Source organism: Mycteria americana, chromosome 4, assembly GCF_035582795.1.
Source record: "Mycteria americana isolate JAX WOST 10 ecotype Jacksonville Zoo and Gardens chromosome 4, USCA_MyAme_1.0, whole genome shotgun sequence".
NCBI lineage: Eukaryota > Metazoa > Chordata > Aves > Ciconiiformes > Ciconiidae > Mycteria > Mycteria americana.
The window spans coordinates 63,287,431-63,303,246 of record NC_134368.1 but is presented as its reverse complement, the minus strand read 5'-3'; the positions used below and the strand labels follow the sequence as shown (position 1 = coordinate 63,303,246).

General features: G+C 44.2%; 1 protein-coding gene across 1 annotated transcript in view; it reads left to right on the top strand.

Annotated features, from left to right (window-relative positions):
- ADGRL3 (adhesion G protein-coupled receptor L3) overlaps window positions 1-14,041 on the top strand; it is a 516,043-nt gene extending 502,002 nt beyond the window's left edge. The window contains exon 23 of the mRNA XM_075500809.1: window positions 12,895-14,041. Coding sequence (XP_075356924.1) covers window positions 12,895-13,700 — 806 coding nt within the window. The 3' untranslated portion in view covers window positions 13,701-14,041. The remainder of the gene's footprint in view (window positions 1-12,894) is intronic.
- Window positions 14,042-15,816: the final 1,775 nt, after the last annotated feature.

Here is a 15,816-nt window from a genome sequence, read left to right as displayed (position 1 = left end):
TTGCTGCAGAGCAATCTTAATATGATGACTGTGAAGGAGGAAGGAAGAAAGCATGGCTGCTTATATAGATTCCTATTAAGTATGGTCCAGTTTCCACCATAGGCAGGGCTTTCTACATGTCTTGGGTAAGAGCTCAGGTCTAGTGAGAAATGAGCATAAGCAGGAACAATTAGGGATAATGCATGTTTGTATAGTCGAGGTACAATGAGGTATAAACCCTTGGAAGGGGTAATGGTAAAAAGAAATGTCCCATCCTGAGACAACGTTTCTGCTCCAGGCAGTTGAGAAGGAATCAGCAAGTGGGCAAGTATTTATAAATTGACGTAGACTAGCTGTGTGTTTTGAACATGGCCTGTGGATTATAATCCAGCAGAGGTTTGTCATCTGAAATCATTGCAGAAGAAAGGAAGGAAAGAAGGGGCAAAGAAATACTTTCCCTCCCCTGTCTCTGCATAAAAGCATAGGATGTTTCATTGGCAGAAGATGGCCCAGAGCTTAACAACCTCATTTGCTGAAACTCCATTTCGCTGCAGTCAGTATTAATAGCTTCTCAATGAATAGATTAGATGCTGCAAGTGACAACAAACCTATTTGAGAGAAATTTAATAAGGAGGTTTATTGAAGTTTATTAACTGAATCCTGTTGGCTATTATAAGAACACAGCTCGATAAATCTAAACGTCAGAGCATTTGTTGGAGGGAATCAGGAAAAATGCTGAAAATACCTGTTGTCCTCCAGCAAATATGTGTGATTTCACTTTTCATATTTGCATTCATTGTCGGAATAAATTGCAAGTGAACACATGGAAGACCAGGATTCTTTAAATACTTGAAAACTCTGCCCGTAACACAGAAAAGGACGCTACTGAATGCTGGTAAGGAAAGTCACAAAGAAGACTAAAGCTTTGACTCCTACAAACCTACTTAGAATGTATTTTCTTTCCCCAGGAGTAAAGTGGAATAAGTAAGTTAATGCTAAGTGATGTACAGAACCAGCCAGAATTTACAAACTGAAATCAGTGCAGAGAGGCTATTTCAGTAACATTCGAGTTAAGGAGATGAGTTATTTACTACAGTTAGGGTAAGGCGGCATATGTTGCAGGGGTTTTTTTAATGGACACTTAGGAGAGGATTCATCTCTAACCATATTGTTGGTGTCCAGGCTAAACTGTGATATCTCAGGCACCGCAGTACCTTCAGGGAACGGTCCATGTTCTCTCTGGCTGTCGCTTGTCTCTGCAGGGTGGTCTGAAGTCAAGTATATGAAGTACGAGAAGTTGAGGGACTTGATTTATGGTGGCTGTGAACAGCAAGATAAGTTGGGTGCTTCAGGAGGCAGAGCTGGCAGGAGTACAGCACCGTGCCCTAGCCCTGTGGGAAGGGAGCTGCAGCATTGGCAAAATGGGGAGAAAACAGAAAGATTAAGGTTGACCGAAAGCACAGCAGTACATGCTTTTGTTATTGTTTCTTTCTTCTGAAAACAAACAAAAAAAAGCCCAAGAAAAACTACATTTTGGGACTGCTGGGTCAGAGGCAATGAAACATTTTGTTACAACTCAGATGTGCTTTTTCTAAGCTATTTTTGTTTCTACTCTAATGAAAAGATGACATCATACGAAAAAGTCAAAGTCAGCTTTCATACAAACCACTCTTTTGGAACAAAAAATGAAAACATTTCATTTGGAAAATACTGGGTTTTGTATGGACATTTTTGAAGCATTCAGCTGATTCACTAGTTCGTCCGACAAAATTTGTTAACTGGTTTGGTCTCCTTTCTCAGCAAAACTGCACTTCTGGCACGTCTGCTGGGCAGTGAGGGAAATCTCCCCATCCCCAGTGAGTATCCACCTTACTAAAATGCACGTAGCAAGGATAGAGCTAATTTTGGCATGCAATTGGAAAGACCCGAAGCCAAAGAAGAAAACACGAAGGCGTTGTTACCAGTGCTGCTCAAGCCATTTCAGTCTGGTAGAGCCACACTGAATGATACTATTTTTCAGAAGGTCTGGAGGAGCAGTTGGATCCCTTTCCCCTGCTGTTGGGTAGACCATGCAGATGATTCAAGTTAACCTAAATGCCTTTGTGTGGCTTTGTCGGCCAGCTGCTCACAAGAAATTAGTTTAATTTTGTTCCTGAATGAGGCAGTCTGGAGTCTGGCAACACGTGCTTGTCATGATCATTTTCATCCTTTGCTTTCAGTGAGTGGATAAATCATACTTCTGTTTAACAAGGTGCAGTTTTCCCTTACAGTCATAACACCAAACTCTTCCAAAAAATTATTTCTACATTCAGTGTTGTCCTGCATCAAGGACATCAATTTCTGTCTTAGAAAGGGAAGAAAAAGATACCATTTGGTTGCATACTGTCATTAAAATAATACCTGCTTTCATAGGCACACAAAGCAGCTAACGGTAGCTTCTGAATCCTCTGTGTGTGGTTACAGTGATCGTAAAAATTGTGGGATTTTCGTTTTCTTTGTCCTGGTTGGTTTCCCTATCAGATTTTCTCAGTTTGCAAGTCCAAAGTGCAACCCTCCAGATCTCCCCCTGCACCCTGAGCACAGGCTATGCCTTCTCATAGCCTTTTAAACCCGGTAAGAAAGACTGGATCTTTGGTACTTGGACCACAAGGATCCCCGATGCTGTGAGACGGACAGGAGCATCTGCGTGTTATGCAGCTAATACTTGCCTTCTGTAAGAGCATCGTTCCTTTCTCCTCATGATCACAGTCTGTAAATCCTTCACTTGAGGAAATCCAGCATCAGGAAACCTTGAACTAAGCACTGGCATTGCCAGAAACCTGAATTTGAATGTAATTTTGGATATCAGAGCTGGCCTGGTAGCTGTGTTTTGCACTGAACTTCAATCCTTGGTTGGATATCAGTGGAAACAAGGAGACTTGGGACTGTAGTTATACCGGTGTGGTTGTAGGGAATATTTTTGTAGAGGTGTGAGTTCTGCTGTTAAATGTGTTTGCTGGTTGTGATGATCTCATCGCACTGAACAAGGAGATACCCAGGTGAACGTGTGGGTTTGAAGCCCCATATTTTTCCCAACCCCAAATTCATGCTCCCACATGTACACAGCACAATAGGGGTTTGGACACAGAGTGCTTTAAGTAGGGTATCTTCGACAAGCAGAACTGAAGGTGTTTCAACGCAGCTGAGTTGAAGGAAGTCACCCTAACTAAAGCAAATAAAGAGTGGTGGCTGTGTGCTGGGCTCAGGTGCTTTGGGAGATGGCAAAGGAGGGATTTGTATAGGGAATGTTATTGCTGAAATGCAGGGAAGCAAGGATGACACAGGGCTATGGGATTTACTGGGAGGAATCGATGTCACACCACAGATGCTGAGAGCCAAGGATCCAGCCATAAGTGAATAAATAAAACTAAACGATGAACAACTGCTGCTTGCTGAGGATATTAGGCACATCGCCAACACTGAGCCAAACAGCTGCTGAGGGTCATGTCCCGAGAGCGCTCTGCCGGGGAGGAGATTCAGGGCGGTCGATGGGCACCTGCAGCCCTGCTCTTTCTGGTTTTCGGGTCCCCGGACACACATTGACCTTTGCAATTGCAGCCCTGGCACCCGGCCTTTGTTTCACACCCGCATGCGGGGCTGCAGAATAAGCCTCTTTGCTTTCTCTCATGGTATTTTGGGAGAGCATGCTGCTTTGATCCTGTGCTTGCTTTATTGGGTTTTTGTTGGCTGTTTATTACCAAGGCCATTTTCATGCAGAGGGGGTCATAGTTTGGTAGTCTGCCTGCTCCTTCTGCTCATGCCTGTCTGCAGACCTAATCCGCTCTTCCTAATAGCCCTGTTGGTTGCTATAGCAATGATAAAGTGTTATGAAAAAGGCAGGATGATACTTAAACATATCGCTGGTGTTACCTTTTTCTTTCTCCCTCCCGGGAAGGAGAAACCCAATAATGGGGATTTGTTTGGTGTATTATTGTTTTATCTAAAGCTTTAACTGTAGGCTCTTTGGAGCCTGAATGCAGTCCTTCTCTTTCAGCATCCTTTGAGGCTGGGAATGTTGCAGCTCTAAAGCAGTTAGGGAGAAACAAGACCCCAAATTAATGAATACAAGGTATATATTTTGTTTTTAAGATGTCAAAGGTTACATTTACTGTGACCCGCAGAGAGTTTGAAGTTTGCTGTGGCCAGCCCACTGTGACGGGAACCTGCTGCAGAGCGCTTAGGGCCCAGTTGGGTTTCTGAAAGTATTGAAAGGTAGCTGAACGTGTTAGCAGTGGGTTTGTTTTGGATTTACATCAGGAGAATTACTCAGCACTACCATCAAAAGTGGCATTTTGATCAGTAAATTAAAAAATCTTAACGCCCTCAGCAATCAAGGGAGAGGAAGGCAGAAGATGCAGTATTTTTGCTTAGTAGCTGCATACAGGAATGGGTGGCTGTTTTGTTGTACCAAGCCCCCTCTTTTACACACCCAAGAGAGCAAAAATGACTTATTCTGTATTTTCAACTTTTTGCAAAGTTTATAGTCAGAATCATGTATCTGCATTAACAGTTGCCAGAAACTATCTAGTTTGTAACAGCCCGAAAGAGCCAGGTTTGTGTGAATTTAGCTCGCTTCAGAGCCCACCACCCTGGCAAACGTAGGCAAGCGAAGCGTTAAAAGTGCTGACACAGATTGGTCCCTTCTCCTCTTTTGTCACGGCAGAGAGAGCATCCCCCATGCGAAACAGCTTGACCTGCCCAGCCATGGCCGGATCAGCTTGTTCCCGCCTGCTAGGGATTGCTAGACAAGATCAGACCAGGAATATATCAAGTGAGATGCTCTTTCTGTCAGTTGCCATTTAAAGACGCCTCAAGCTAAAGCGTTCAAAAGCACACGGCGGGTGTATTCTTCTCTGTATCAAATCTCATAGGGACCAAGTTGGAGATTGGGTTAAATCTCAAGTGGGAGGATTATATCACTTCTGAATTTATGGCTGGCATTAACTCTGGACATTCCCGTTACTTGTATAAAAGTGAATCGCTTTTTGAATCTTTTATGGCCCCGCTTGATTAAAAGTGGGATGAAAGCAGAAACAATTTTAATGGACTTAGTACTTACACTGGTATAAAACTACTGCAAGAAGAGAAGTGGTTCCTACAGTCCCTCATCCCAGATGTACATAAGATTGATGGAAAATACATTACCAGAAAGAAAGAATTGACTCATTTACCTATTAGTTACATTCAAGGTTGCTTAGTTAAGCGTTCATATAATGTTTTCTTACAGGAGACAGCTTTGTTTCCTTATTTCCAAACACAGCAGCTCATCTTGCTTTCCATCAGCATAGCCAAAAATATCAGGTGAGAGAAAACAAGTCTTTTTTTTCCAGCTGCATGTGTCGAGGAGCCTCCCTGGCATGCAGCCCCCATACAGTGCCGCCTTCTACTTTGTCCTGTACTCAAAAGACCGATTAAGTGACCCGCTAACGCCATATGCCAGGGGCTGGGAAGGGCTGGGGGAGGATGAGGGAGAGGCAAGAGAGCAGTCTGCTCTCTCCTCTACCTGCGCAGACATGGAGAAACACTCTCCCGGGAAATGGAGCCACGCCAGCGTACGAGCACTGCAGGAGGCAGCTCTGGAGGCCTCCACCTAGCATTAGGTTTGGCCAGTTTTTGCTTTTTGTAAAATAATTAGTAGGTGTGAGCTTTCAGAGCGCTCACCACTAAGGGGATTTGTACCAGCCAGAGGCCCTTGGTGCTTACATATCCTCAGCAATTCCATCCAAAAAAAAAAAAAAGAAAGAAAAGGAAAGAAAAGAAAAGAAAAATCAGGTAATGAGTTGCAGAGAAGAGATTGTACCCAGCACCCCACATGCCTCGCAAAGACTGACTCCACCATGCACGGGGCCACCTCCACCCCTAAAAGAGGCAAATGGGGTCTCCGTGCCCCAGCTGTTGACGAAGGCATCCCTGCCGGGGTTGCTGGGTTTGGGGATTGGCTTTTTGGTCACTTATTTGGGTTGGGGCTATGAGATGTTGGTGACAGCCAGGTAACCTGAGCCCCTCTGACAGGCCTGTCCTGGCTAGCTCTAGTTGCCCCACCAAAGACTTACTTTCCTGGTGGAAAGGTTTTGTTTTAACAGTTTAGCCCCGGAGGTAAAAATCATGGTGTGTCCTTGAGTATTCCTGCTCTAGGTCTCTACCGATGACAGTGGGAATGGCCCTGGGGGCAAGTTTTTGAGTCAGTCATCTCTTTGGATCCCAGAGGAGATTCGGAGCAAGGGCTTAATGGGTTTTTTGGACCTGTAGGTCAGCTAAAAGGTGGGGGGAAGGCTTCGTTTCATGGGTTGATGCCTGCAATAGGAATCAAGGTAGGACTTGGCAGCCACATGCCAAACTGTGATGATCCTGAAAAGCACAAGTCCAGAGGCTGCGACTCCGAGGGATAAACCAAAGTGGGAGGACAACTGCTGGCTGAGTGTTTGGAAACTACAGCAAAGAGGGGGAAACAGCAGCAGTGGGGAAACAAGGTGTTTGTGGGGCAAACGGAGAGCCTTGAAACGTGCGTCTCCATGGCCGCTCTCACTCCTGATAGAAACGACAGATGGAGCCACGGTGCTCTTGCCTTCAAGGGTGGATTCGGGTGGTTGTGGATGTGCTTGATGGTGGTACGTGAACTGTAGCTGAAGTGAAACTCTCCCTCTTAGACATGAGAAACAGCTGCTCTCTGATAAGTGCCAAGAGCCTTATGAGAGGCCGCATTCTCCATCCTTTCTTTTTAATTCTGCTTTTTCAATTTTAGATGGGTTGCAAAGGACCGGTAAAAGAGCTCCTAGCCCATAGTGGGAGTTGAATGCGCTGTTTTCTATTAGTCATTATATTTTTTTTTTATTCATTTGGCACTTTCCGGAGAGTTTTTTCCCCCACATTGTGTAGGCTGCCATCTTCCTTTCTTTCTTTGTAGCAAGCATGTGGGCATAGCCTTGCTTACTCTCTGAGCAACTGGGGAACCACCATAAATGTAGCTTATCCGCTTTCTGATACATTTTCTTTTGCATTGGTTTGGATTTGTGCATCGTCAGTAACATCTGTTCTGCTTTAGTGGCATACAGTCTTCCGAGTCTAATTAGCTGGCTGCTTGTAATCAGGACTATTTCAACTGTTGTCATTCTGAATGTTCTTTTTCCCTTTTTTTTAATACCACATTTGCCTGATTGACCTTTTTTGTTGTTTTTTTTTTTCTCTGTCTTTCTATCGGGCTGCTCCAGGAGCCATGGCTAATCATCTTATAACCAATGCTCTGCTTCGTCCTCATGGCACTAACAACCCTTATAATACATTGCTCGGGGAATCGGCGGTCTATAACAACCCTTCTGTCAGCATGTACAACGCACAAGGTGTGCTGGAGTTTCTCTCTAATTTTTCTAGTGAGAATTCCATTTTCTGTGGCTTATTTTGGCCCATTTCTTTCTTTTTTTTTATTCCTTTTTTTTTTTTTTTCTACACACACACACACTTTGTTTTTTTGGAACTGGGCACAAAAAAAAGATCCCCTCCCCTTCCTTTCATTTCAGTGCATCTTTCCATTTTCTGGAGGCTTTTTTTCTGTGAGCGATCAAATTCACTTTGAGAGACCCTTGTCAGTTCTACTCAAAGCATTCACAGTGGTTTTGATTTTGATTTTTTTTTTCAGTCTCCTCGCTTTTGTATTGTTTTGGTCTTGTGCATGTATTTTGTCGGACGTGTCCATTCCTCTCTTTGTTGTCAGCGCATTTCCTTGTTAAACCATTCATTTCAGAAAGAGGAACACCTTTGAAGGTAAGTGAAGCTAAAATGGCCTTTGCCACCAAACCTGCTCTCATTTGAAATGGCGTTAGAGAAATGTGGTCAGCGGCACACCAGCTTGCACAGGAAAAAAAAAATGCAAAATAAAACAAAACTGCCCTTGATCTCTAAGAAAAATGACAGCTGAAGCGAGGAGCATAGGTCAGCTCCAAAGCACAGAGCTTAGATATTGTAAGAAATGTTTTGCTGCTTGCATTAATACGTTTTATATGTGCTATTAGAAAGAAAAAAAAGAAAAAAAGACTAGAAAAAGGTGTAGGGAAACTAGAAGCTCTTGCATATCCTCCTTTTGGCAATGGAAAATAAACAGGTAGAGTCGGTTGTACCTAACAGAGGCTTCTGCTGTAGAAATCAGTCTCTTGTCACCTACGTGTTTGTCTCTGCTCCGGCTGTGGGAAGGGACCATGTTTGTAAGCTGATGTCCTGATGCTTCCGTGAGGGAGAGGCAGATGCATTTAAGCAGGACCTGATGAGGAGCTGGGGAGTGTGGAGCTCTGCCACCTCCTGTCTGTTGGTGGCTCTGTCCTGCTCTGCCATTTCCATGGGGGGGTTTTTTTGGGTTTTTTTGGCTTGCTTGCAAGGTGGCTGAATCATTACAGAGTAATGCTGCATTCAAGCACAAGTGTAGTCAGCACTCTGTCAGCTCTCCACTCCCAATGAAGGCGTCCCTTTCCAGTAAAGGATCTCTAAGGAAGGGAAAATAGCGATGGTTATAATGCAAGCAGGAGAATCCCCTTTGTACTATACGGCAGCGTATTGTTTATGATATAAATAGATATTAAACTGTATCACTAAGATATTTTCATTCAGAGCACAAGGAAAGCACACGTGTTTGACCTTTTTGCTGTTCATTAATTTCCTAAACTATGCTAACTTTGTGCAATAAATTTGCTTCCATGAACGCTTTTTACAAAAGGGCTACTGTTAAACATGAAACGCTCTGAACTTTAAGAACTTCAGTGTACCGCAAATGTCGAAATGAGCTTTGATGTTCTGTATAGTTTCTTGCATGATAACATTGAGGTTTGGGGGACTTTTAAATCAAGTGGCAGCAGGTAATGCTGGCCCAGCATTTGGCTTAAGAGAAGTCCTGATGTTCAGGTCTGGGTGCCTCAACTGAACCCAAGTGATTTGGGCAGAAATGTGACAAAAAGGTTTTACATGCATTTTAATAATCTTGTGTTCTTCTAATTTTTAAGACTACATTCTGATACAGTTACCTGAGCTAACAGCATTTTATTCCACAAAAATAGTGTAATTGATTTGCAAGTGCTATTCAATGAAACACAGCTGGATGGATAACAGAGAAACCTACCCAGGCTTCACCCATGGGAGATGAGGATAGAGAGTGGGACCAGTACTGATCCCATTTAAGCCCCTGGAGCTTTGCCATTGACTTCACAGGGAGCAGAACCCAACCCATTCTTTTCAGGAGGCTGCAAGTTAATTAATGACCTATTATTGACCTAGCTATTGCTTTTCAAACTGGTTACTGTCCCTGGACAATTTCAGACTGTGAATATTAGGAGATCCCACAGCAGAAACGAAGGTTAGCAAAACCAACCAGGCCTAATGGCCTTGGCAGTTCTTTGGGATTTAAGGATGCTGCACCAGCAAACATGCTAAAGTGATGATAGTGCATTGTAAAAGTAGACACTGTCACCATCTCTGGGTGTGCCTTGGCTGGGATCGGCGTGCGGTAAGGGCATTGCTAGCTAACGTCATCCAACTAACTCATTCCACATCACTAAGGCTATTGTTTTTTTTGCACCTTCATCTACCACTTCTGGTGCTGCCCATTGACGGGGACAGGATGCTATAAGAAACCTGGGGCCTGATCCAGTCCACCCCTTTCTTTCCCCCTCCCTAGAGGGGGAAGGTGTTTTAAAATACCCTCTCTGCTCAAGCCGAAGCTGCCCCATCTGCGGTAGAGACTCACCAGGGGCTGGGAGCCCTAAAAAAAACCCTTGGAAAGAGGTGGGGAATCAGACTCTAAAAGGCCAAAGTCCCGTTTCCTGGTGACGAAAGCGATTCCTTGATGGGACACAGAGCGTAGAGGATGGATGAGATGGTAGGTGAGGGGTCTGGCACCCCACAGCACGTGCCGAGCGCTCACCACCGTTGGCAGCTGACAGACGTACGCTGGCTTGGTCTCTTGGACGCAGGAGTTTCTCAAAACAGCCTAACTGCTTTCATGAGAGCTAATTTTAAGAGAAGGCGGCAATCCTGTTAACGAGCTCTGATTAAACCCCAGTGTGCCACAGACCATTGCAAAGTGGGAAGCTGAGAGTTATCACTGGCTCTTCATCTTCATCTCTGGCTCTTCTTGTTTTAACCCTTTCTTCTCAATAGCTTCATTTAGCAATGCCATTATTCGAACTACTGTTCCTCTTACCTTTTTTTTGCAAAGTCCATGTAGTTTGCCATGTATTCAGTTAAAAGAGCAGACTTACCAAAGTTTGTAAAATACCAGCAGCCCCATGATGAGCAAAGTCATACTCTTACAAAGCACTGTTGCAAAGGATGGACGGCAAAACATTTTTAGCAAGGAAATGGATTTCGGTTTCAACTGCCAGGGGTCATTATAACTAACAGTAAGTAAAGCCATTCATTTTAAGACTTTGGAAGTGACATTGACAGTGCCTGTCTTTTCAAGCATGACTGTTACCAGCTTTAGACTTTTCTTAAATTTCCAGGCATTATTTCTTGATTTGTGTTGCACGCTGAATGTTTTATAGTGGCATTGGAAAATGTTTTAAAGGTGATAATTTTTTTTAATAAAAATGTAGTCTATTGAATATTGCGCGTAAAATAATTTTTCTGTCTAAAATGTCAATATTTTTAACCTGAAATAAACCATGTAACAAATTCATGTATTCTGGGCAGTGGAAATTATTTCTGTTAACTCTCTTTTCTGCATATCATCAATTTGCTTTTTACTCATGTTTCTCCTACTGTCACTGTAAGCTTACTTGTTGTTTTTTCTTTCCTTTTCTTCATGCTGTCGTTTAGAGCCCTACAGAGAGACAAGTATGGGAGTAAAGCTAAACATTGCATATCAAATGTAATTTTTTTTAGTTCACTTTTATTGCATCACATATAGATGATGTAGTTAATAAAGGAAATTCATCTCACAGTTTTGAAATCGAAAGAATATGAATATACATATGTATATATATGTGTATGCGTGTGTATGTATGTGTGTGTATATATATGTATGTGTACATATATATATAGATGAGATTAGATGATGCTTTCTTTGTTTATTTCTCATTTTTGTGGTATCGTTTACCCAGCATAGTTTCTCATATAACTGTGCATATGATTTTTTTTAAACTTCACATTTTTATTTGCGAGGTCATGGCATTTTTATATGGCGTGTTTCATTGCAGACCCCACTCTGTTCTCACCTGTGATGCCTCCATTTTATTTCTCCACCAAACCCCAGCTCTATGCATTGGCAGCAGAAGCTCAGCACTCAGCGCCTCAATGCATATGTTATTCAACGTGACCATCAGACAGATGCTGTTGTACCTGTCACCCATTACATACGGTCCTCCCCCCAAAATGCTCACCTTTCATTTCTCCCCAAGCATCGTGACTCGGTTGGAGAGCTTCCACGGTGAAAATCAATGGCTTTGCTCTATGTCTGTGATGGCTAGTTGATTTTTTGCTATGTAGCAAAAATAGTTCCCTCATTTGTTGGGAAACCTGGGATATGGCAGCACCCTCTAAGCTTCAGAAACCTAAAAGGTGACCAACACATTTGGGGCATTTCACTCAAAAACAAGAAGAAAGCCTGCAGTAGTGCTTCCCAGCCCTTGACATGCAGCAACTATTCCATTGCAGATATAGACCGAATCCTGTATTTTCGGAAGGTACACAGGCCATGTACCAAGCATGGTATGAGCAACTGTTCATCTGAAATTGTCAGCTAACAGCTCCTCTAACCCACCACGGCTTGCTGGGAGTTGCTTGCCGTTTTTTGGCAACGCCCGAAGCCCTTAGCTGAAAGGTCAATACATTATTTTATGCATCCCCACACCTGCACTCCTTCCAAGGAGGCCAGTTATCCCAAAAAAGAAAGCGTGGTGGCTTCACTGCTGGGCCTGGTTTTCTTCTCCCTTGCCCACTCGTGCTGCGTTGCTCTCAAAGTGCTTCCCCACCATCTCCCGTAGCGTGTTGGGAAAGAGCCGAGCTCCAGCCTTACGTTGACAGTGTTGAGACACCTACAGAGATGCGATAGGCAGTTAGTTGGGGGACACCCCGAGACCCTGTTACTCCTCGCAGGTTCCCTTGAGCCCAGTGTACTGTGGCAGTGATGGTACTTGCTCTACTTTCCTCTGAACCATCTGCTTTAGCTTTGCAAGTGAAATGGGAGCTATTTTTAAAGGCTTCACAAGACCCCACAGCAGCTGCCTCCAACATCAATTGTATTAGAAAATCCCCACCCGGCCAGTGTGGAGTAAATAATTTTGGTCGTGCCCTTGTGCCGGGAGAGGTAGGGCATTTAGCCTTGTTCCAAAAAGCTTAGGCCAGGAAGCACTTTGTGCCTCTGCCTTGCTAATCCCTGAATCCCGCCATTCGGGCCTTATGCCTTTCCTCTGGCAGCCTGCCCAGCAAAACGGGAGAGCAGATTTTATTTTTTCCTCTAGGAAGGTTACGCTCCCAAACAAAGTTTGGGTAATGATTAACCTGGGTTGTGAATACTTTTCCCTCAGCTGGGGGGAATTGCCCCCTTCCTCCAAAGCGCCCAGAGCCAGGACAACTGGGACCAGCCCAGGGTCACCTATTTCTCAGCTCCCCCAGAAGTACGTAGAGCAAAGTACAAGAGCTGTAGGAGGTACCGGCCAGGGGAGGTTATTCCTTCCCGCTGGCTATTGCCACATCAAGTCACATACTTGACAGCGCTTTCCATTTTTTCGGTGGGAAGACCTTAAGCCGGTTAGCTGGAACTGCGCCCTCCTATTTTGGCCGCAACGCTCTCCTCACTGCCAAGCCATGGCAGCCTAGGAAGGGGGTTTGAGTGTGCACATCCCGCGTGAGTGTCCTGTTTGTACAAGTCACCCTCTCTTGTGTAATGTTTTTCAGAGGGGCTTCTGAACAATGCCAGGGATACAAGTGTCACGGATACTCTACCACTGAATGGTAATCATGGCAACAGCTACAGTATCGCCAGCGGCGAGTACCTCAGCAACTGCGTGCAAATCCTTGACCGCGGGTACAACCACACCGAGAACGCCCTCGAGAAAAAGATCCTGAAGGAACTCACCTCCAACTACATCCCTTCCTACCTGAACAACCACGAGCGCTCCAACGAGCAGAGCCGCAACCTGATGAACAAACTCGTCAACAGCGTGGGCGGCGGGAGCGAGGACGACGCCATCGTGCTGGACGACGCCACCTCCTTCACGCATGAGGAGAGCCTGGGCCTGGAGCTCATCCACGAGGAGTCGGACGCCCCACTGCTGCCCCCCCGGGTGTACTCGGCAGATAACCACCAGCCCCACCTCTACAGCCGGCGGCGCATCCCGCAAGACAACAGTGAGAGCTTTTTCCCCTTGCTGACCAACGAGCACACAGACGATCTCCAGTCACCCAATAGGGATTCTCTCTATACCAGTATGCCCGCGCTGGCCGGCATGCCCATGACGGAAAGCGTCACTGCCAGCACCCAGACCGATCCCCCACCGGCCAAAAGCGGTGGCGGCGACGCCGATGATGTTTACTACAAAAGCATGCCCAACCTTGGCTCTAGGAACCACGTCCATCAGCTACACACTTACTACCAGCTAGGTCGAGGCAGCAGCGATGGTTTTATAGTCCCGCCAAACAAAGAGGGAACCCCCCCGGATGGCAATGCAAAAGGACCCGCTCACTTGGTCACTAGTCTATAGAAGATTCAGCAAAAATTAAGCAAAGAGACAACAAAAAAGCCCCTCCGTAACACTTGGTTTACTGTTCTGAGTTAATCCAAACAGTGGTAATATTGTCTGTACTCCTAAATCTTCATGCTGTTCAAAAGGAAACTCTCGGACTTTTTTTACTGGAATTTTTAGGCCGGCCTGGAGAGGACAGTAACTGCTGCCCCCCTCTCTTCTCCCCCCATCCTCCTTCCCTCCAGACAGACTTCATTATGTTAATGAAAGAGATAGATAACGGCACACTTCGTGGCCTTCTCAAGTTATGCCGTGTTTGTTTAAACAATCCTTGATGCTGTGTTGCTCTTAATACCAAGGACCTGATTGGGGGGGGGGGGGGGGGAGCAAAGGAAAAAAAATAAAAGGCCAAAAATGTGCATTTGAAACTAGTAGCGATGATGCATCTAGGTGGGAGCGCTGCACAAAAACAAGCTAGCAAAACTCTTTCTTACCAATCCAGATCACGTCATGGGTTTTGGTCACTCACAACTTGGTTTCACTGCAGCACCCTTTGCTGCGGGAGCAAACAAACAAAAACAAATTTAATGAGACGGAAGGGAATCCTAGAATTCTGTGCTAAAGGCATATTTTATGTTTTGCTGTATTAACGGATGATAAAAACTAATGGCAGAAAAAGAGAAGCAAACAATTTCTATGTAATGTACAGATACTAGCATTGCACATATAGTCTGCTTTCTGTTCCTCCAGAACTTGCGTCCCTGTTAATGTAGTGGAAAAAAAAAAAAAAAAAGAACTTTTTTCTGTTGTGCTGGTCTTGTAAGTTTGTCTACCAGTAGGAGCAAGGTTTTTCATAACTCCTTTTTTTTTAATTTTAAATTTTGTTTTGCCTCTTCCACTGCCCCTCCCCTCCGCCCCCTCCCCATCCCAGTAAAGAAATCTCACTGGGAAAAAAAAAAAATGAACATCACTTTCTAAGGACCATTTTTAGTAACGCCATCACCATTTCTTTTCAGCCAAAGCGGTCTTTTTATTTCCTCACTGTATAACTTTCTTCAGCCGGTGTATTGCCGGCAGACCTTTTGGCAGACTAGAACAGGGCAAACTTCCCCCTTGACAGTGCACAACCGATCGTGACAATAATCCTGCGAAGCATCTTTGGTGAGCAGCCCCTCAGCCAGGCCATAGGGTCGCATCCAGGAGCCGAGAGGTTTTTTTATAGTCATAGTGGGACTTCTACAGGAGATGGCCATTTCACTGGACAAGCGAAGGGCCTTCACAGCTCCGTCGGTCCCCAGTTTAGGCACTTGTACTGCAGTGGTTAAGAAGAAAATCGATTGATGCGTAGTGAGCTAAAAAGTACTTTGCAGTGATTAAAAAAAAAAAAGTCTTCTGTTCATTATTTTTCCTAACAGGAAATTTATTTATTTGACAGGATTTTTAAGTAACATAGGCTTTTTTGAGGTAAATTAGCAGCACGGAGTATGAATTCTTCTTCTTTTTTTCCTTTTTTCTTTTTTTTTTTTTTTAATTTATGATCCATTTTGTACGGTCTCAACAGTTGAATGACCTCATTACTAATATTTGTTGTAAAAGTGAAGCTTGTTTGCCAACCAATAAACAACTGATCACGATTTAGAAGATACTGTATGTATGTACTGTACGATTTATCTCTCTTTTTTTTGTTGTTCTTGTTGTTCCTCTCTCCATTACTGTCTTCACTACGAGTCTCCACTCCTTTACGGCATGGGTGAGCAATGCCAAAGAAAGAAGGCCTAAGCTGAGCAATTTAAGCACAAAGGTTACGCAGCTATGGCTGGCTAGAAATATCAGGCTAGCGGTACTTGTTTAGGGGTGCGAACAATGCTGGTCGACATTTGTTGCAGGTGAATCTAGGTCTGTTTTGTGCCTACTGTGTAAACTAGCCAACGACACGCGGATGACTTGAGTATAGTATTTCATGTGTCGTACCTTTTATTAATTGTAATGATTTTTTTAATTCTTTTTTTTTTTAATTTTGGTTCCTCTGAGATTAAAAACTGCTGGTAGCATGTCAAAGAGTAAAACAAGTCCCCGTTAGGCCTCCTCGCTCGTTGTTTGCTGTCTCTTTATTTTCTTGTTCCGGGCGTACACA